The 19,185-nt window shown below is 44.2% G+C and overlaps 1 protein-coding gene across 1 annotated transcript in view; it reads right to left on the reverse strand.

Moving 5' to 3' along the window:
* Positions 1-19,185, reverse strand: part of LOC126175256 (knirps-related protein-like) — a 111,593-nt gene that overhangs the window by 15,263 nt on the left and 77,145 nt on the right. The window contains exon 2 of the mRNA XM_049921898.1: positions 7,433-7,510. Coding sequence (XP_049777855.1) covers positions 7,433-7,510 — 78 coding nt within the window. The remainder of the gene's footprint in view (positions 1-7,432; positions 7,511-19,185) is intronic.

Genomic DNA, 19,185 nt, shown 5'->3' on the forward strand with positions numbered 1-19,185 from the left:
TGTTAAGTCATCAGTTGATAAAACCAGTTGCAAAATGACTTAGACAAGATATATGAACGTTGCGAAAATTGGCAGTTGACTAAATAATAAAAAGTGTAAAGTCATCCACGTGAATACTAAAAGCAATCCAATAAATTTGGGTTACACGATAAATCATACAAATCTAAAAGGAGGAATTCAACTAAATACTTAGGGATTACAATGACGAATAACTTAAATTGGAACAGTCAAATAGGTCATGTTGTGGGGAAAGCTAACCACAGTTTGCCATTTATTGGCAGAAAATTTAGAAAATGTAACATGTCTACTAAAGATACTGCCTGCATTACCCTTGCCCGTCCACTTCTGGAGTATTGCTGCATGGTATCGTATCCACATCAATTAGGACAGACGAAAGAGATCGAAAAAAAATCATAAGAGGGCAGATAGCTTTGAACTATCGCGAAACAAGGGAGAGAATGCCACGGATAAGATACACGAATTGGGGTGCGAATCAATAAAACAAAGGCATTTTTCGTTGCGGCAGCATCTTCTCGTGAAATTCCAATCACCAACTTTTTCCGCCGAATGCGAAAATAGTTTATTGTCGCCTACGTACACAGGGAGAAATTATGATCACAATAAAATAAGAGAAGTCAGAGCTCGCAGGAACGACTTAAATGTTCGTTTTTCCTGTGCGCTGTTCGAGAATTGGAACGGTGGACAAATAGCTTGAGGTGGTTCGACGAACCCTCTCCAGGCACATTATTGTGAATTACAGAGTAATCAATTTGATGTTGATGTAGATATAGATACTGTATCATCTATATCAGTGACGTTTGCATGAAGAATTCCAGATCCTTTAGAGGGCTCCAGACCTTTTATACGGGGTAGTCAAAGTTTTAATTATCAAAAATGGTTCAAATGGCTCTGAGCACTATGGGACTTAGCTGCTGAGGTCATCAGTCCCCTAGAATTTAGAACTACTTAAACCTAACCAACCTAAGGACGTCACACACATCCATGCCCGAGGCAGGATTCGAACCTGCGACCGTAGCGGTCGCGTGGCTCCAGACTGTAGCGCCCAGAATTTTAATTACCGCCTCGAATAAAATCAGACTGTGACTCTGGAACTAGGTGATGGATTTAGTTCTTCTCTAAGCATTCTTCATGCAATTTTTCCCAACCGTGTCTGTAGCGGAGGCCTGTCCAGGGAACATTTCACCCCGAAAAAACACATCACAGTCGCTCTGGAAACGGTTGCCCCGCAACTGTTTCTTCGCCCAAGGAAAGAGGAATAGATCAGTGAATGCCCTGTCAAGACAATACTGAGCGATGAGGCAAAATATGATAATGTCCCGCCGATATCGAGGTCATCAGAGACGGAGCATAAACTCGTAATGATTCGAGAATGGGGAAGCAAATCAAGGGTGCCCTTGCAGTGGAGCGATTTAGGGAAATCACTGAAAGCCTAAATCTGAATGGCCGAACGCGGAATTTAACCGTCGACCTCCCGAATGTGAGTCCACTGTGCTAACCACTGCGCCATCTTGCTCAAACCGTACTGGATGAGTGGGGGCGATGAGCAGTAGTGGAATCCAGTTGATGTCGACCTACTTCACGTTAAAAGAAAGTAGTGTTAGATGTTGAAAACTGATCCGCGACTGATTTTCACTTTTTACGTTATAGCCTCCATTCTGAAACGCCCATCTTGGAGCATCAAGATCTCCCATTGCGATTCCCGGGTCTTCACAGAGAGATGGTCTGTCATTATGTTCTTCGTCTTTCAGGTTTGTTTGACAACACTAGGCATTATTGCCGCACACAGCTACCAAAGCGTGGAATTTTGCAGCGTTGTTCCCTTTCTAATACAACAGACATTTACTGCGCGATACTTCACTTTACCTTTGGGACTGAGCGGCTTTGTTTTGGTTAAGCCGTCGGCACACAGGACGAGCTGCTTAAGGTGATTTTGGATTCTCAGCGCTCTGCAGCGGCATTTGTCGGCTTTATTTGGCTCTCAAGCCATAAAGTTCGTTCTCGGAAATGGACACATAAAATTCCTACGTTATCTCTATTAAAACGCGCGTTTCCTTCCTTGTCCGTATGATAGTCATGTTGGTCTGTCTGTGGTATACATAAATAAAAACTTCGATATCCGTGAACATGTAATACGAAAAAAAAGGAAGGAAACAAGTGTAGTCAATAAGTGCACCAGCTTGTTCACCAAGTCGAACAAACTCCTTCCTGGCAGTTATAGCTCTTTTATTTGACTTCATGAAGACATTTGACACCAACAGCACTGCACTTACCGAGTATAGAACCAGATTTGCGACTGGATTCAAGACATACGGATAGCACTCAACACATCTCTCTTAACTGCACAATATCGACGGATGTAAATGTAACGTACGGAGTACCCCAAGGAAGTATGACAAGACCGTTGCGGTTGCCAGTGAACTGGTATACAAACTATCTGGTAGAAAGTGTCGGAAGCTCTTTAAGACTATGTTCAGATTTGAGATTTTCACTCTGCAGCGGAGTGTGCGCTGATATGAAACTTCCTGGCAAATTAAAACTGTGTGCCGGACCGACACTCGAACTCGAGACCTTTGCCTTTCGCGGGCAAGTGCTCTACCATCTGAACTACTCAAGCACGACTCACGACCTGTCCTCACAGCTTCAATTCTGCCAGTGCCTCGTCTCCTACCTTCCAAACTTGACAGAAGCTCTTCTGCAGAACTAGCACTCCTGGAAGAAAGAATATTGCGGTGACATGGCTTAGCCACAGCCTTGCGGATGTTTCCAGACTAGCATTTTGACTACCCTCGCACACCGGGAATACATCGGACCGTCACGCGCTCGGTGAACTTGTTCAGTTACGGAAAGGGAGGGCCTTACACAAGCTGAGGGCAGTGCGGCGCTCACAGCGGATCGGACGTGCGGGTGGCACCTTGCTGCTCCCGGAAGGAAGAGCGTGACTCAGCGCCCGCGTTGCGACAGGCTGCGCGGCTCGGCGGCCAGATTGGTTTCTCTGGCGGGGCTGACCTTACCCCGTGGCCGGAGAAATCCCCGAGAATACGGCGCGCCATTCAGCCGGAGAGAGCCGCGCCACGCGTCAGCAACCACCGGCGCGGCACCACGTCCCACCCCACGTCGTATGCGGAGGCGCACATGTCTGATTTGCGAGTCCCTGTTATGCGTCAAAATCGTGTGTGAGCTGAAACGATAACTCTGGACGTGAGGGTTCGGTGCTACAGCGCGGAGTGCTTGCTGGGCCTGTGTTCTGAGGCATTGGAAGACATACACACTGTGGGAGGAGGCCCTTCTGGGCTCTGACGCACACCCTCAACTGGCAGGCATTTAGAACCATATCTACATTTCCACTCCGCAGGTGACCTTATTACATGTGGTACAGGGTGCTACAGTCACTTCCTCCATTGCTTTTCCAATAGTGTGGCATTTTCCATGCTTTCAGTATTCGTGAACCAATTTTCAATTGTAATTTTCTTCATTCTCCTGCCCTTCCTCATAGAATGCCACCTCTCTATCGATTTCAACTAAATTTGCCACAGAAACAAAAGCCTCAAGAGCATCAGCAATGTGGGGTCTATAATCTCCTAGTTTCAACAGAGACAAGATGTGAAAAATGTGTTTTACAGCCCCTTGCGTATAGGTTCCCCTGCACGTCAGTCATATTGTGTGGGAACTGCAACGGCCTACCAAATCAACCTGCTTTGCAGGGAAGCCTATACGTCAGGCGCAAGAAACGATCAGTCATATTGCGTGGAAACTGTATCGGCGTATCAAATCAACCTGCTTTCCAAGCAGCCTGCACGTCAGGCGCAAGAAACAGTTTCCTAGGCCCCAGCATGTAGGTTGCACCATGTGACAGGTATGTTGTGTTGGAGTACTATGGTCTGCTTTATGAACCAGCTTTGCACAGCAGCAGAGGCAAATACATAATTTTCAAGCGCTTGATGTGTATCCTGTCCCTAAATGACAAGCATGTAGTAGGACTAGTATCGGTCTTCATTATTAAACTGCATTGTATGGGCTACACATGCCAATGAGCATGGCTGGGGCCAGGTTAAGATGAATGGAGAAGGAGATGGACAGAGTGATGGCGAGGAAGAGATGGACAGAGAGAGAGAGGAGGAGTGGGAGATGCGTGAGGCAGATGGAAGATGTAGGTGGGTAGTGGGCAAGTGGAAAATGAAGAGAGGGAGGCGGAGATGGAAAGAGAGAGGTGGAGGATGACCTGGTTGGAAGGAGGGAGAGGAAGACACAATCAGAGAGAGCAAGTGGAGGAAATGGATAGATGGGGGAGGAGAAAATGAAGAGAGGGAGAATGGGAAGGAGCAAATACACAGACGAGGGACGATGAGGTGAACAAACTGATGGAGGAAGAGGTGGACACAAAGAGGAGGATTAGGAGATGCGCTCAATTTATGTGTCGAACTTACGGTAATACGGTTAGTACATATAACTAGAAAGTTGCAGGCCAGGTATAAGTAAATTTATTGCTATTTCGCAACAATGATCCGCTAAATGAGCAAAATCAAGATCGATGGCCTTCTATTGCTTTCTGTCTTACAGGTAGCTTACAAAAAGTTGTGGAGTTCCTCCTTTCAAAACAATTGGTCTGCAAGCCAGGCTCAAGGCAGCCACTAATAATTACTAAACTATTTTAAAAATTTAGCATTGAAAAGTTAATTATGAAATACTTTGTCAGCACTCATACATTCCTATCTGTTAGTGCATCATTTTGGTGTAAATGTGAATTTCACATTTTTATTGTGTCAGAATGTACTTTGCTTTGCTTTGCTTTCCTCCCAGTAAATTATTTTTGAATTCATATATATATATTATGTGGCTACGGAATATCGTATCAGTTGTGAGACTGGACTTGCGATATATATATATATATATATATATATATATATATATATATATATATATATATATATATATATATATGATTAGAAGCCGCTTATAAGGAACGGTGTCGAAAGATTTCTGGAAATTTGAAACTTTGGAAATTGTTTGACATTCCCGGTGAGAATAATGGGCTATTATTTTTAATTTACTAATTTATTTAACCGGATTAGGGCCATCAGGTCCTCTCTTACATCGGACCAGTGTTTCACACATACAGCATAATTTCCATAATACTTACCTAACAAATAACAATTTTAATATGACAGACAGTGCTGTGAATGTATACAGTGACAATGTGAATAAATAACACTGACTATGAACTAATAAAGTTAATACTAGCAGTACTTGTAATACTGCAGCAGTTGCTACTATTGGTAATTACAGTAATGATTAAAATTGACAATAATAATGGCAGTAATGACAATAACGATGGAGTCACATATAAGAAGAATTAATAGGTATACAAAATAGATTTTTTCTGAAGCAGTCAGTTCCGGGGAACGGAAATTTAAGGAGACTGCACCAGCTATGAAAGCTGGTAAATGAGAAAGATCTGGTTGGAAAGAAGGTTGTACAGAGGTAACGTGTGCGTAAAGGGGATTGTTACTTTAGTAGTTGTGCCATTAACTGCCTTCTGAAGCTGGAAATATTATTCAGTTCCCTAATTTAATGCGGGAGGTTATTCCAAGTCGGGTTCCTGCTACTGGGAAGGACTTCGAGAAAGTGGCTGAATGATGAAGTGAGACAGAAAGGATTTTGCTCTGATGGAAACGGATGTTTCTGCCATGTTGTTCAGACAAGAGTTTTAAGGTTGAGAAGAGATGTGAGGAACAGTGTATGTTGATAAGACAATACAGAAGACAAAGGGTATGGAAACCTCTGCTCTTGTATGCAAGCATCTAAGATAACCGTGCATATGAACGTGAAAAATGGGCAAAGAGTCGAACATCACAGATATAACGAACACAGGCATTAATAACTAGCTCCAGGCGGGGCGAGCTTTGCTGAGAAAGACCTTGCAGGACAACATCGCTGTAATCAGTAACTGGAAGTATGTTTGTACAAGTTTCTTTCTCAGATCAAGAGGGAAGAGCTGTTTATATTTTTCTGGGTCATGGAGAGATGCTGATGCCTTCTTGCTTAGTCCGATTTATAATGGGTGGGAGACAGGAAAAACGCTCGTTATTTAGTGACTCAGAACGGAGACATCCGGGTGTTCTGATTTAATATCAAGACCAAGGCAGCTAATTCGGTCTAGAAAGAACCAAAGAATAAAGATATTGTTTAAAATCGGTACAGCTATGTAATTGGTACTAAAGAGTGCATTTTCCCCCAAGAGTCTTGCATTTGCAGATCTGTTGACAGATCTGACAATACATAAGCTGATTACAATGTCCAGAAATGAACACGCTCCAGAAACTTCTTTTTCATTTTTTCCTATTCCGAAGAAGTGCGCATAGTAAGAATTGAGAACTGCCAACAGCTGCGCTCATCTTTACCGTAAGATACCTACCACGATTATAGCGCGGAGATAACATACAATATCCCCATTGCTTTCTAAAGAATGAGAACAAAAAATACAGAGGGTCGTAATGTTTGGCCTTCAGTCGCAAAATTACTAATGGGTGTCTTATCGTCGAAAGCATCTTGTCTTCTGTGTAGCTGAGACTTCTCCAAAATACCGGTGCAAACTTAATTACGTATATAGAAAGTTCATGCATTCCGGGAATCGCGAATCTTGACGATTTTTGCCTGTTATTACGCCCTCAAAGGGCTGAAGACCTTAGTATGTGACAAATTTCAACTTGATACTTCTACCTATCCCCCAGAAAGAAGGGTCTTAACAAACAGACGGACAGATAATCTACTAAAAAAATGACATAAAAGTTTGATAACAAATGACATTTTTTTCGTGTGATATAATTACAAATTAACAATTTCCGCACTTTTCCTTTGGTTGTATTGCGAAACCTCGCTTCTCGTCAAACTTCATGATTCTAGGTTAACGGGAAGTACCCTATAGGTTTTGATGAGTGAGTTAGCGAATATCAAAATATGTGACATCATTGGCCGTACCTTTCGACGGGATTGACTTAGAAGCTTACACTTATTGCGCAGTCAAAGATTCATAAACCTTCGTATGTGCCATAAATTTTAGCTTGATATGTCGATCCTTTCCTTAGAAAAAAGGGGTCTTAACAGACGAACAACACAGTTATCTTCTAAGGGTTCTGTTCTTATTGAGGTACGTCACCTTTAAAAGACATGAGCGAACGGACCAAGCATAAGGCTTAATGCCGAACTACTTAATAGAAGCTATAAAAGTAAAATTAAATTATCTGAAATATGTGGAGAAGTAGAGATGATATTTTCAAATGTTGTGGTTACCCACAATTTATTTCAGCTGTCGTATTACAGGTAGAGTAAACGGCGGGACGCATCAGTTTTACTTTCTTCTTCTCCATAATTAGTTTTAATTTATGCGTGGCAGTATTGATGTCGTGAAACTCACCTTGCAGCCCTCGCAGGTGAAGGCGCCGAAGTGGAAACCAGCCGCAGGCTCGCCGCACACCTTGCACTGCTGGTTCATCTGCAACAACACAGATGGCTCTGCGTTACACTCCGCGCAACAGCTGCCCTCTGCAGGCGGTCGGTGCTTGTAGGCACCAATCAAATGTCGGAAACACACACCTGCTCTCGTAGTTTTCGTTCCTTTTGCAAACGGCGCGTCTTTTATTTCGCAGTTGCTGATGACTACAGAAAGCACCATTTCGAGGAAGCATGTCGCTAGAGTTACAACTCAAGACGCTGTAGATTGCGAGGCATCCTCAACTCTTCCTCGTAGTTCGAGTTTTCCGTGACTGTAGTACAAACATATAGGACATGGGTTCACCTTGAATATAAAGCTCTTTTTTATTCCTGTCTGTCACCGATGTTTTTCCGCAATGACCTACGACCCGTATCTTCTGCAAGCGTAAACATGTCAGTCTCGAGCAGAATATACGCTTCCAACGCAATGAGAAACAATACGGACTTGGATGACAGGGGCACGAAAGCGTAGCTCTAGAAGAAAAGCATAGTACTGGAAGTGGCTAACATTCTGAGTAACAGCTCAATTCTTTTCCGTCGAAACAGTGCATCAAGTTATTCTCGTTTACGAATAGTACATTAATTGTACTTCCTACAATTCCGTTTCGCGCGTTTAAAGCAAAACTACATATTTTCTCTGAAAGACTTGAAAGGAAGGAAAAAAATTAACTTCCCGCCGACTGCGACGTCAGCAGAGACGCAGCACAATCTCGTACTGGGAAACGAAAGTAAATCGACCGTGTTCTCTCTGAAGGAACCATGTGTGGCACTTGCCTTGCACGGTTTTAGGGGAGCTATGATTATCGGCATGGCTGGACGGGGATATGAATCTCTGTCCTCCCAAATGCGAATCCAGTGTCTTCATCACTGCGTCATCCGACTCGATCATTTGGCGATGGAGCAAAATTATCGATGTGATGTGTGATTGTCTAATAATCTTATTTGTGCAATCACGAGAGATACATTGGAAGCAGATGTTCGTAAATATAGAAGAGCATTCTAGACACCAGCGTTCGGATGTAACGTCCAGGAATTATGAAACAAACTTCTTATTTATCAAAGAACTCTAGCAACGACTGACTGGGATTCTCCTAAAGCGTAGAGTGCCGAGCGTGACGGGAAATATTGCTTCTTCAGCAAACTCTATACTTGGGTTTGGTTGTCAGGCAGCTCATGGGGCATTATGCCTCTTCTTTGGCGCCAAGGCAGTTTCGTTGCTATACTATAGCCAAGGGAGATGAGAAGACTGACAGAGCATTCGCAAAATCTATTTAGTGTCCCTTCTTCGTGCAGCTTTCAAACTTACTTTCGTTGATTTCAAAAAGAGTTTTCTCAGTCGTTCTCTTCTTCTGTTTGATATTTTTAAGATTCAGTGTCTAGTAAAATTATTAATACAGGAACTAAACAATTTTCCTGACTACTCAGATTAAGTTCTGTAGATCCCCATGGTATGGTTAGTGATGCCGTAGGAGGAACGTTGGTGGAAGTTCAGTATAACGAGACAGACGAAAATGGATTTTCTATTGCTGTCACCTTAGACCACATCAATATGAGCTTTCATGTTACTGAGTGAATTTTTACTTGCTTTTAGGGTGCCTAGGGAGCATCGTGTAGATGGTTATTATAAGGTACTATAAAACGTTTCCTTTTGAGGGCGCTGCTGCAGCATACAGAGAGGTCCAAAAAAAGTATCCACTGCTTAAAAGTCCATAACTGGCAAACTAATTGACGGAGTTGTCTCATCTTTAGTAGTGTAATAGTTTGTAGTTCCGGCAATCGCCACACAAGCAGTGTATAGCTTTCTTTTGTTTTTTCAGATGACAGTCACCAGGTAGTCAGTGTTTTGTTCTTAGTTGCACCTAGTTACTCGAGTAAACATGGCTGGCGCAAGGCTTATATTCGATGAAAGGAAGTCAGTTTTGAAGTGGTATTTTAAGTACGAAAACATTAATGAGGTTCAACGGTAATGGCGAAATGAGTATCAAACATAGCCACCGACACGTTTAACGATTCGTCGCAATCGAGATAAATTTGAAGTCGAAGGCTTTGTTGAAGATGTACACAAACAACGATCTGGACGACCTGTAACAGTAACAAGTCCAGCTAACTCCCGTCGGTGTGTTACAACAATTCACTCGCTCACCACAGAAGCCTGTGGGACAGTGTGCCCGTGAAACTGGAGCGAGTCGCTCAAGTGTTCGGCGAATTTTGAAGACAGCAGAGTGGAAGTGCTACATCCCACGATTGCCACACGCAATGAACGAGGACGACCCAGATCGTAGAATGGAGTACTGCGAGTGATTTACTAACATGGTGCGCAACGATGAAGAGTTTGCAGAGATGATTGTGTGGTCTGATGAGGCACAGTTCAAACTCAATGGTGCAGTAAATCGCCACAATTGCATCTACTGGACCGCCGAAAATCCGAACGTCCATGTAGACAAAGCTGTGAATTTGCCAGCAGTAAATGTGTGGTGTGGGTTGTCTTACCGGGGCTTGACTGGGCCATTCTTCTTTGACGGCAAAGTTACCGGTGAGGTGTACCCTCAGAAGCTTCAGACATCCATTGTACCTGCCATCCGAAACTTGTATGGAGACGGAAGAGTTTACTTTCAACAAGATGGTGCCCCAGCCCACTACCAAAATCGTGTTAGGGCGTATCTCGACGAAAATTTACTAGGACGATGGATAGGCCGTAGAGGTGCTGTGGAGTATCCACCACGTTCCCCCGACCTAACTCCTCCGGACTTTTACCTGTGGGGAACACTAAAGGACGTAGTTTATCGACAAAAGCCACGCACATTGGATGAACTTCGAGAATCTATCGTACATTCATGTGCAAATATCCAACTGAACACGTTGCAGTCAGTAGTTCGTGCTGCAGTTCGGCGGCATCGTTTGTGTGTGGATGTTAGTGGTGACCATTTCGAACACCCACAGTGATATCTTTAAGTTGGACTTTAAGCTACACTTTCACCAAAAATGAGACAATTCCGTCAATTAGTTTGCAAGTTATGGACTTTTGAACAGCGGATACATTTTTTTGGACCCCTCTGTATATGCAACGTAACGCGACTCCGTTGGGGGTATACAAGCAGCGACATGTAGGTAAAAGATTCGTGTGGGATTCGTGCCCTTCCAGCGTGCGTGCAGTAAATGCGGAAACGTGGTCTATGGCAACGTTATTACCAAATGCTTCCAAACACAGCCAACGTGCTGTTATTCTTTCGTGGCTGCCGAAGGACAAACGCCAGTAGGAATCCGTCGCAGAATAAAGAATGTGCGTGGGGCAATATGTCTGTCTAAAAGCACCATTGTGGAATGGGTGCTGCTGCTTCGTGATAACGCGCGTCCCCATATCACAAATGTCGTAATGCAGAAGTTACGCCGATTCAAGTGGGAGTCACTCGAGCACCCGTCCTATAACCTTGATCTCTCCCCATGCGATTTTATCACGCTTTAAGTCCCTTAAAGAACGCCTTGTACGGTCGACGATTACTGTTGGAGGAGGATGTGCAGCAGGCAATTGCGGACTTCTTCACACAGCAGGACACGGTGGTTTACCATGAGGGTATCTTCAGCCGGGTGCATCGGTGGGATGATTGTGTGTTCACGGCGATTTCGCCTGATTGGCATACCGATTCGAGACCGCACTGCCTAAAAACGGGAACTTTATGATCGCCCCTACATGAAGTCATGAATAAATACACATTTTGGCCGGCCGGTGTGGCCGAGGGTTTCTAGGCGCTTCAGTCTGGAACCGCGCGACCGCTACGGTCGGAGGTTCGAATCCTGCCTCGGGCATGGATGTGTGTGATGTCCTTAGATTAGTTAGGTTTAAGTAGTTCTAAGTTCTAGGGAACTGATGACCTCAAAATATAAGTCCCACAGTGCTCAGAGACATTTGAACCATTTTTTTGAAATACGCATTTTGATGTGTAGTGCGATACAGACACGAGTGGCTGCTGACGCAACTACATAGGCTTGAAGACGATCCGGGGATATCTAAATCAGTCACGCTGTAAAAACGTACAACTGTGATTTGAAAACGAACGGTATACAAGAATTTTATAAACATAAAAACAATTTATGTTCTGTGACAAGACATACACAGAGAGTGTAGTATTCACGTAGCAAATTACATTCATTGCGTCTTTTATTTCAATGGTGGTCCGAATCTTGTTCCACTATTTCGACTGTGGTCAGCTTTGCGGGCTGTCACCTCATTAGGGGATTGGTTACAAAAGTAAAAACTGTCAGGACATAATACTTGGAAGCAATATGATATGGTACGAAAACGTGATGGTAGAGGTTAGGAAGCTGAATGGAATACTAGGTTTATTCGGTGGGTAGTGGGATAGTTATGGCGAACACATTGAAGCAGCCAGCTAGATTACTACCTCAGTATGTAGGGTACATATCAAGAAAGCTTGACAATAGTCAAATAAGTTGTTCTGGGGTGCATTACTACAATGGATATTCATTATACAGGTGTAACAGATGTACTTCGAGAAATTAAATAGTAATCGCTGGAAACATGAACAGATGTTGTTAGCAGGAAGCCTTGTTGGGTAAATTTAGAGAACTGGTATTCGAAATAGACAGTGCAACAATTCCACTGCCTCTGTCGTATCGGAAGCACTAGGACGTGGAAAGAGAGACTGGCGCGCATACCGAGACATTGTTCCTTGTGTCCTTGCGCGCGAATGAAATAGAACCGCAAATGACTCGTGTTGGTGGACAGTACCCCTGCCGCCTCCGCAGCATTGTGGTTAGCGTTTCTCACTCGTATCCTAGCTGTCTCCATTCCATTTCCCTGTGATTCTCTCAGAGTTTTCTCTGCGAATGGCAGGGGACAAGGCGAGTAGTTGTTGTCTCCGGTCACATTACTCTATTATTTACAACTGTGGGGCCGGTTAAATAGATAAGTTGTGACACCAAGATTCTTGTTGCCAAAGAAGCGTCCGGTAGAAATCAAGCACTGCGGTGTTACTCGAAGAAGATAATTCCCATGCTCTGTTTCTCTCTAAAGTTGGAGGTCCAGTTTTCCACGTGGGTCGATGACAACCCTGTGTCCGTGGGTGTCGAGTTCACCTCGGTCGTCACATGAGTGCGTTCCTCTGTTCACGCAACGCACGAGAGCAAAGAGAAATTTTCACAGCCTGGCAGTGGTAGAAAGTATTTGTTGTTGTTAAAAATACTAAATTCTCAACGTATTAACTTTTTATGTTTATGAATACAAAATAGCTGGCTCAAATGGCTCTGAGCACTATGGGACTTAACTTCTCAGGTCATCAGTCCCTAGAACTTAGAACTACTTAAACCTAACTAACCCAAGGACATCACACACATCCATGCCCGAGGCAGGATTCGAACCTGCGACCGTAGCGGTCGCGCAGTTCCACACTGTAGCGCCTAGAACCGATTGGCCACTCTGGACGGCTGTGAATACAGTCCGGTGTTTCTCCAGCGAGTAATTTCCATCAGTGATATGTGATTTTATCATGTACAGAAAATGGGTTTCTAAGGAGCCCCTAACTTATTCACTGAACAAGGCAAATTCCTGCCAAAAGTTTCCTTAGTCGTACGAATAACTGAACGCGTGGGAGCGTCATATTTGCTGTACAGGAAGGAAATTTGAACAATTAGTGCTTCAGCTTTCTTAGTTTTCCCACTGCGAAAGTAATTTTGTAGGCGGGTGCACTGATCTGTTCAAAGATGGTTTTCTTTTTATTTCGCAGTCCATTTGTGTCTACATGCTTTTCCTTCATTTTTCGTCCACTTGGCCCAAAATACTTGTGCAGTATACAGGATGGTCACAATTAAGCCTTCGATACCTGAGTGGACCCCAAATAAAAAAGAGTGATCGTAGGATGATGGAAGTTTTTGAGGATACTTGTAAGGACACACGGAACAGAAATAACGAAGAAACCATTGAAAGAAACACATTTCAATTTCCACATGAGAGGGTAACATTTTTTACTTGGTTACCATGTTTACGTTCCAGGTTGCAAACATTGCACATTGTTAGTACTTTATTTACCAGTTTGTGGGGCAATTGGCTGTCGGCTTCTCCCAGGAGCAATTGGCAAATCGCCAGTCAATCGAACTTCAGAAACATGTTCTTCATGTGCTATACGGAAAAAGGACCTCTACGTATCCTTTAATGTGTTGATACTCGCGAAGAGCAGCGGTGCTATTGCTGTTGTTTTGATAAAACAGGTTTACGAGTAAAGCCCTCCTCACTTTGCCCAGACCCTGTCGACTGTCTGCAGCTGTACTCCACACTGATTCTACTGCCTCAGACTGACGTCGCCTTACCAGAACCGGCGCCTAACGGCGCGTCATGACACTAACACTACCAACAATACAAATCCTTCAGCGCGCAGTCCGAACATCACTCCTATAAAGTTTCGTCTACATTTCTCGAGCAGCGAAAGTTTATTCACAGCCATCTTGTACATCTATTACTGCTTACTCTTTGCAAGGTAATCAAAAAGAATAATCCAAATAGCGCCCCAGTAAACGATTTCGTTATATAAAATTTGCTTCGGCCTTTTTGGTGTAGGAGCACCAAACTTTACTCACAATTTTGGTTGTTGTTGCATTCGTAGTAGACTCACGCCTCGTCAGAGTAATAGACTGGCACAGAAAATCAACCTTACTGTGATTAAAATGATCCAAGGGTTCCTGAGAAATTGGTCTTTCCACTTGCTCTTGGTTACCATTCAATACAAGGGACACCCAACTTCCACAAAACTTTGTCGTAGTTCATTACCCGGCGAAATGTATATTAATCTCTGTTCCCATGGCTATTTGGAGATATGGCTGAAGTTTCTACGACAGAAGCCACACCTATTGTGTCTGTTGGCCAGTTTGGGAACGACGTCTTAAATAGGTTTTAGCAGCCTTGTCCCTGGATGCCATCGGTATGCCGCACGGTGGGCCAACGCGCTTCTAAACCTGGACAAAATAGAAATGATTGGTGATTCGACTTCAGTCGCGCGAAATCTTATGTAGATTGCACTAGAAGGTATGTTTACGACTTTTTTAACACGTGTAATCACGTGTTACTGCTTAAAACTAAACTACTACCAATATTATCCGAAATCTTTGCATAATTTTGAGCGAATGTTTGCTCGTTTTTAGTGGACGGTCAATTTTATACCGTGCGGCAGTGCCACCCATTAAAAATGGGTCCCACATTATTGCAGTTACCTCATAAATCATTATTTGTACAAAAAAATATTAGAGTTTTCTGGAGAACTCTTGGGGAGCTATTCAGAACAGCTATCTTTTTTTGTGTGAAGAACTCTGAGAAAAGCGTATGTTTCTCGAAAGTCGGGTGTCTTCTTGACCGAGTTCACAATATTCTGCAGTATTCCCAATAACGACATCAGCCCTCATAGTTTTGGTGCACGGAAATTCTGTAATCGAAGCTGCACCGTTGCCGATTGGTCGGTTATCTGAAGATGTGTGAGAAGCTCGGAATGAGGATATCCGGCGCCTCCGAGATTTTACGCGCAGATATTCCCGTGAGGAAACGATGCATGACTCATCTTCGGATTCATTTATCTCGAGATCCCACAAAATGAGAATTGAAGATACGTATATAGACGTCACCTAAGGTAAAAGATCTGCTTTTCGAACCATATCCCAATGGACAACCAGACAGTGGCACTTCTGATAGAGATACTGGCGCAAGCGACGAATGTGTCTATGTTTCGATATAAAAAAGTAAAATAACGAATAAAACGTTTCAGTGCAATTTCGACTTTTAACTCGTCATGAGCGACCTCACAATACTTTATACCCGACGTTTTGAGGCGTGTACGCAGTAGGCCAACGAGGGCGAACTGGATTCGGCCGAACGTTGGTTGCCAATGCTTTGGCGTTAGGCTTCTCATCCACACGAAACGACGGCTTGAGTCCAAGGCATTGGGTCTTGTGGAATCACGCTGGCTCTGATAACTTGCCGACGTTTCCTCCTTTTATTATTGTCATAAAGTAGCATTTTAATTAGAATTTCACCGGCCGATATTATGAGGGAAGAAGAGGATTTAGCAGTCGTCACATGTGCAGCGTTTATTTTACTCCTTGTAGACCTGATAGTCAGAGAAATGAGATGAAGAAACGACGCTGGTGGACAACCTCTCTTTTAGAAAGTATGGACCAGTGTGGTGGGAGAAAATTAATACCTATATTGAAGCTGAACAGAAGCTGAACTGGAATATGGGCTGTTTCATAACTTTTTTCATAATGAATTTCGAATTGTTACTAAATTGTGTAGGTCCTAAAATTTCCTCTTTTAGGAGAGATGGGCCAGCAGCAGAAAGTTAATAATCATTCCCAATTTTGTTTGTTTCTCTTTGTGGTTCAAAGTGAAAAGACGTCAATAAAGACACCATTTCCTTTGTCGTATCGTGGATATCACTTTCTACTAGCTATTATTTCCCTCCAGGCCTCTGGTCTTTTCAGTTTGTTTTTATAACCACACTACCTAGGGGCCCACAGATATTCCCCTTCACGATAAAACTCTTTCTGCTTTAATGCTGCCTACATATTCCACTCTATACCCCAGTTTAGCGACAGCAGGCATTGTCTGCAGAGGAAACAACAACTGTTGAAATTAAGTTTTTCAGGACTGCCGCAAATTCGCAGTCATTATGTTTTGTTGACTAGTTTCGCTCTTTAATTTAAAAGGGAAGTACTCTATCTTAAACTGTAAATTGCAGAATTCCTTATGATGTTCTTGTTAAATTAAAGAGCAAACATATTAAGTGCGCCTTGTGCCTGTCCTGGAAAACTTAATGCAGACCCATGCTACACACAACAAATCGCTACTGAACCAACGAACATTCGACCTGGCGTCCAACGCTTTGATGTTACCGCCAAGAGACCGAACCGCAACGAAGGCAACTGTTTCGTTGGCTGCGATTTGTCGTCTGTACGCATCTTCACACACGGAGCAATTCTGCCGGCCGGAGTGGCCATGCGGTTCTAGGCACTTCAGTCTGGACCCGCGCGACCGCTACGGTCGCAGGTTCGAATCCTGCCTCGGGTATGGATGTGTGTGATGTCCATAGGTTAGTCAGGTTTAAGTAGTTCTAAGTTCAAGGGGCTGATGACCTCAGAAGTTAAGTCCTATAGTGCTCAGAGCCATTTGAACCATTTGAACGAAGCAAGTCTCGGTCGTCGAAGCGGTTGGCTGCGGTTCATTGGCCTATAGCGAACGCGCCTTTACTCAAATCAGGTAAACTTAAAATTTTTGATCCGCCATGTTCGAGCCGCCATTTTGAATTTTATAATTCTGGCACTGGATTCGTAATCAGCGGCATCAATGATCTTAGTAGCACACAGTTCTATAAAACATCTTATTAATTTTTCTGTTATATGCAGGTTTTGAAGCGAGTTGGCCCATTGTGCACAGGCCCGAACAATTTTCACATGCTCTCGAGCACACACACAGTAAGCGTAGCCTTCTAACTGTGCCGGATCACTACTAGAACCACCGCCGCCTCCGCGCAGGCTATCGCGCGCCCCGCATCCGTAACTAGACCAGGGGTGTCCAACTCGTGGCCCCAGAGCTGCATGCGGCCTAAACCAAGTATCAGTGCGGCTCAAGAAGTGAGCATCTATCACATGACAGGGGAAAAAAATCCATAAAATACCGTTTATGTAAAGTTACGATAAACTGAGTACTTTCAGATCTGAAAATCCCGTCACACGAAACTGTGCTCTCATGTTCTTTCACTGTTGCCCAGGTGAACTAAAAGTTTGGGAACCCCGAAAGTAGACTGTGCAACCCGGAGTTGGCGAACTTCTGCTGCTGCGCCTGCGCTGTGAGAACACGCGAAAACGCCGCGCCGGCCGCCCACGAAGCCTCGGCCGCCTCGCCTCGGTCATTGTTGTTATATAGTCCGCCCTGGCTGCCAGAACAGAGGACAGCAATTTCGCGGTTTCGTAACCGGGCACGGACGACGAGACAGCGGCGGCCGCCTTCTTCCCACGGTAATAGCGATGTGATTTACGTAACGCGGCGTCTGGGTGCTCAGCATCAGCGCGCATCATAAGCCGGTGAAAGCATTTAAATGTATTTTCTTGCGCATCCCCCCCGCGCTGCCCCCTCCGCCGCCCTCGACAGTCACCATTACGACCGTGCCGGGTAATGTGGTTTATAATTCCAGGCGGTGCGGCGCGGGCGGCGCGCGGCCAGGGCTCTGCGGCGCGTCGGATTATTTGAACGGGCTCGCGAGGTACCAGTTTTTGTGCTCGCGCCCGTAACATATTCGCTCGGCCGCTCTCCTGGGTTAGTCACAGCTAATCTTCACTCGCCGGACGCCGCGCATAAAAACAATTGAGGCTCACGGCGCCTCGCCGCGTGTTTATCCGGCGGGTGAGATATGGCAGGCGGCGGCGGAATTTATTCTCCGCTCTTCTCTTTCTCTCTCTCTCTCTCTCTTTCCCTGTCTCCCCTCCCTCGCCTCTGCTCACCTCACGCTCCTTATGCATGTAAAAATTATTCACGGGCGGCAACGAGCGCTCTTTAAAAATTATTTTTTGGGGACTCGTCGGTCGTAATGTCCTCGCGTTTATACTGCGTTTCTGTTCTCTCCGCCGGCGCCGTCGTCTCGCCGCCTCATTACGTATGCCAGTGCTGGTATGCGCGCCCCGACTCGAGATTAATGAATTCGAGCGGTCAGCGCGTGTACGACAGGGGCTGCCGAGGAGCACTCTCGCAGAAATAAGCTGAACGTGTACGTAATTGCTATCACCATCCGTAACTTGTCCGAGCTTCCGGAATCTAAAAATTTGTTAAACGTATGTTAGTAGTCACTGCTGGAACCTACATTATAAAGACGAGACTCCGTACTTATTAAAATACATATTTAAATTTCCCTTAACAGGCTTGTTACGGCTTAAATTCCAAAGCAAACAGTAGCCTGAATAATGGAATTGTACAAGCAGCAGTTTTAATGACTACTGGTCTGCTCTTCGCTTTACTATAATGTGTAAACATAGCGGTGCGCGCGAAGCTTACAATTTCTTAATATGGGGCGAGAGAGCACTGCTGGGCTGACTCATTTTCACGTCGCTGTGGGTTCTAGCTCTTGGTTCTGAAAAATTGTGTGTGTGTGCGTTTACAATATTTGTGACCGAGAAAGCTGGAATCTTCTGTGCTTGCACATCAATCTCGATAAATCTTATTTTATCCATAATGATTTGAGAACACGGCAGCCGGCCCGTGAATATCACTCAAGGAAAAACTGCAATCTGTCACACTTTTTCAATTAATGATCTATTTCACCGTACATAATTTCGGGCCTGGAGCCATCTGTAGGCGGCAGCGAGGATTTCTCAAACAGATTTCACACTAGTTGGTCTAACTCACGGTCAACATGTCACCTATGAATGATGCGGAGTCCTATGCTGTAATGTATGAAGCAAAATTCCTCGATCAAAAAAAAGTAACATTTGTGCGAGAAATCTGACGATGGGACCAGGCCTGAGTTACGGGAAAGAAATAATTCATTCCAAAAGTGTGACTGGTTGCAGTTTTTTCTTCTATAAAATCTTTCATTGTCCTGAGTTTGTCATGTCAAAGGTGTACATATTAGGGCAGATGGTTATAAAAGATGTACATATGAGAGATGTACATATCACGTCAAATACAGA

Source organism: Schistocerca cancellata, chromosome 3, assembly GCF_023864275.1.
Source record: "Schistocerca cancellata isolate TAMUIC-IGC-003103 chromosome 3, iqSchCanc2.1, whole genome shotgun sequence".
NCBI lineage: Eukaryota > Metazoa > Arthropoda > Insecta > Orthoptera > Acrididae > Schistocerca > Schistocerca cancellata.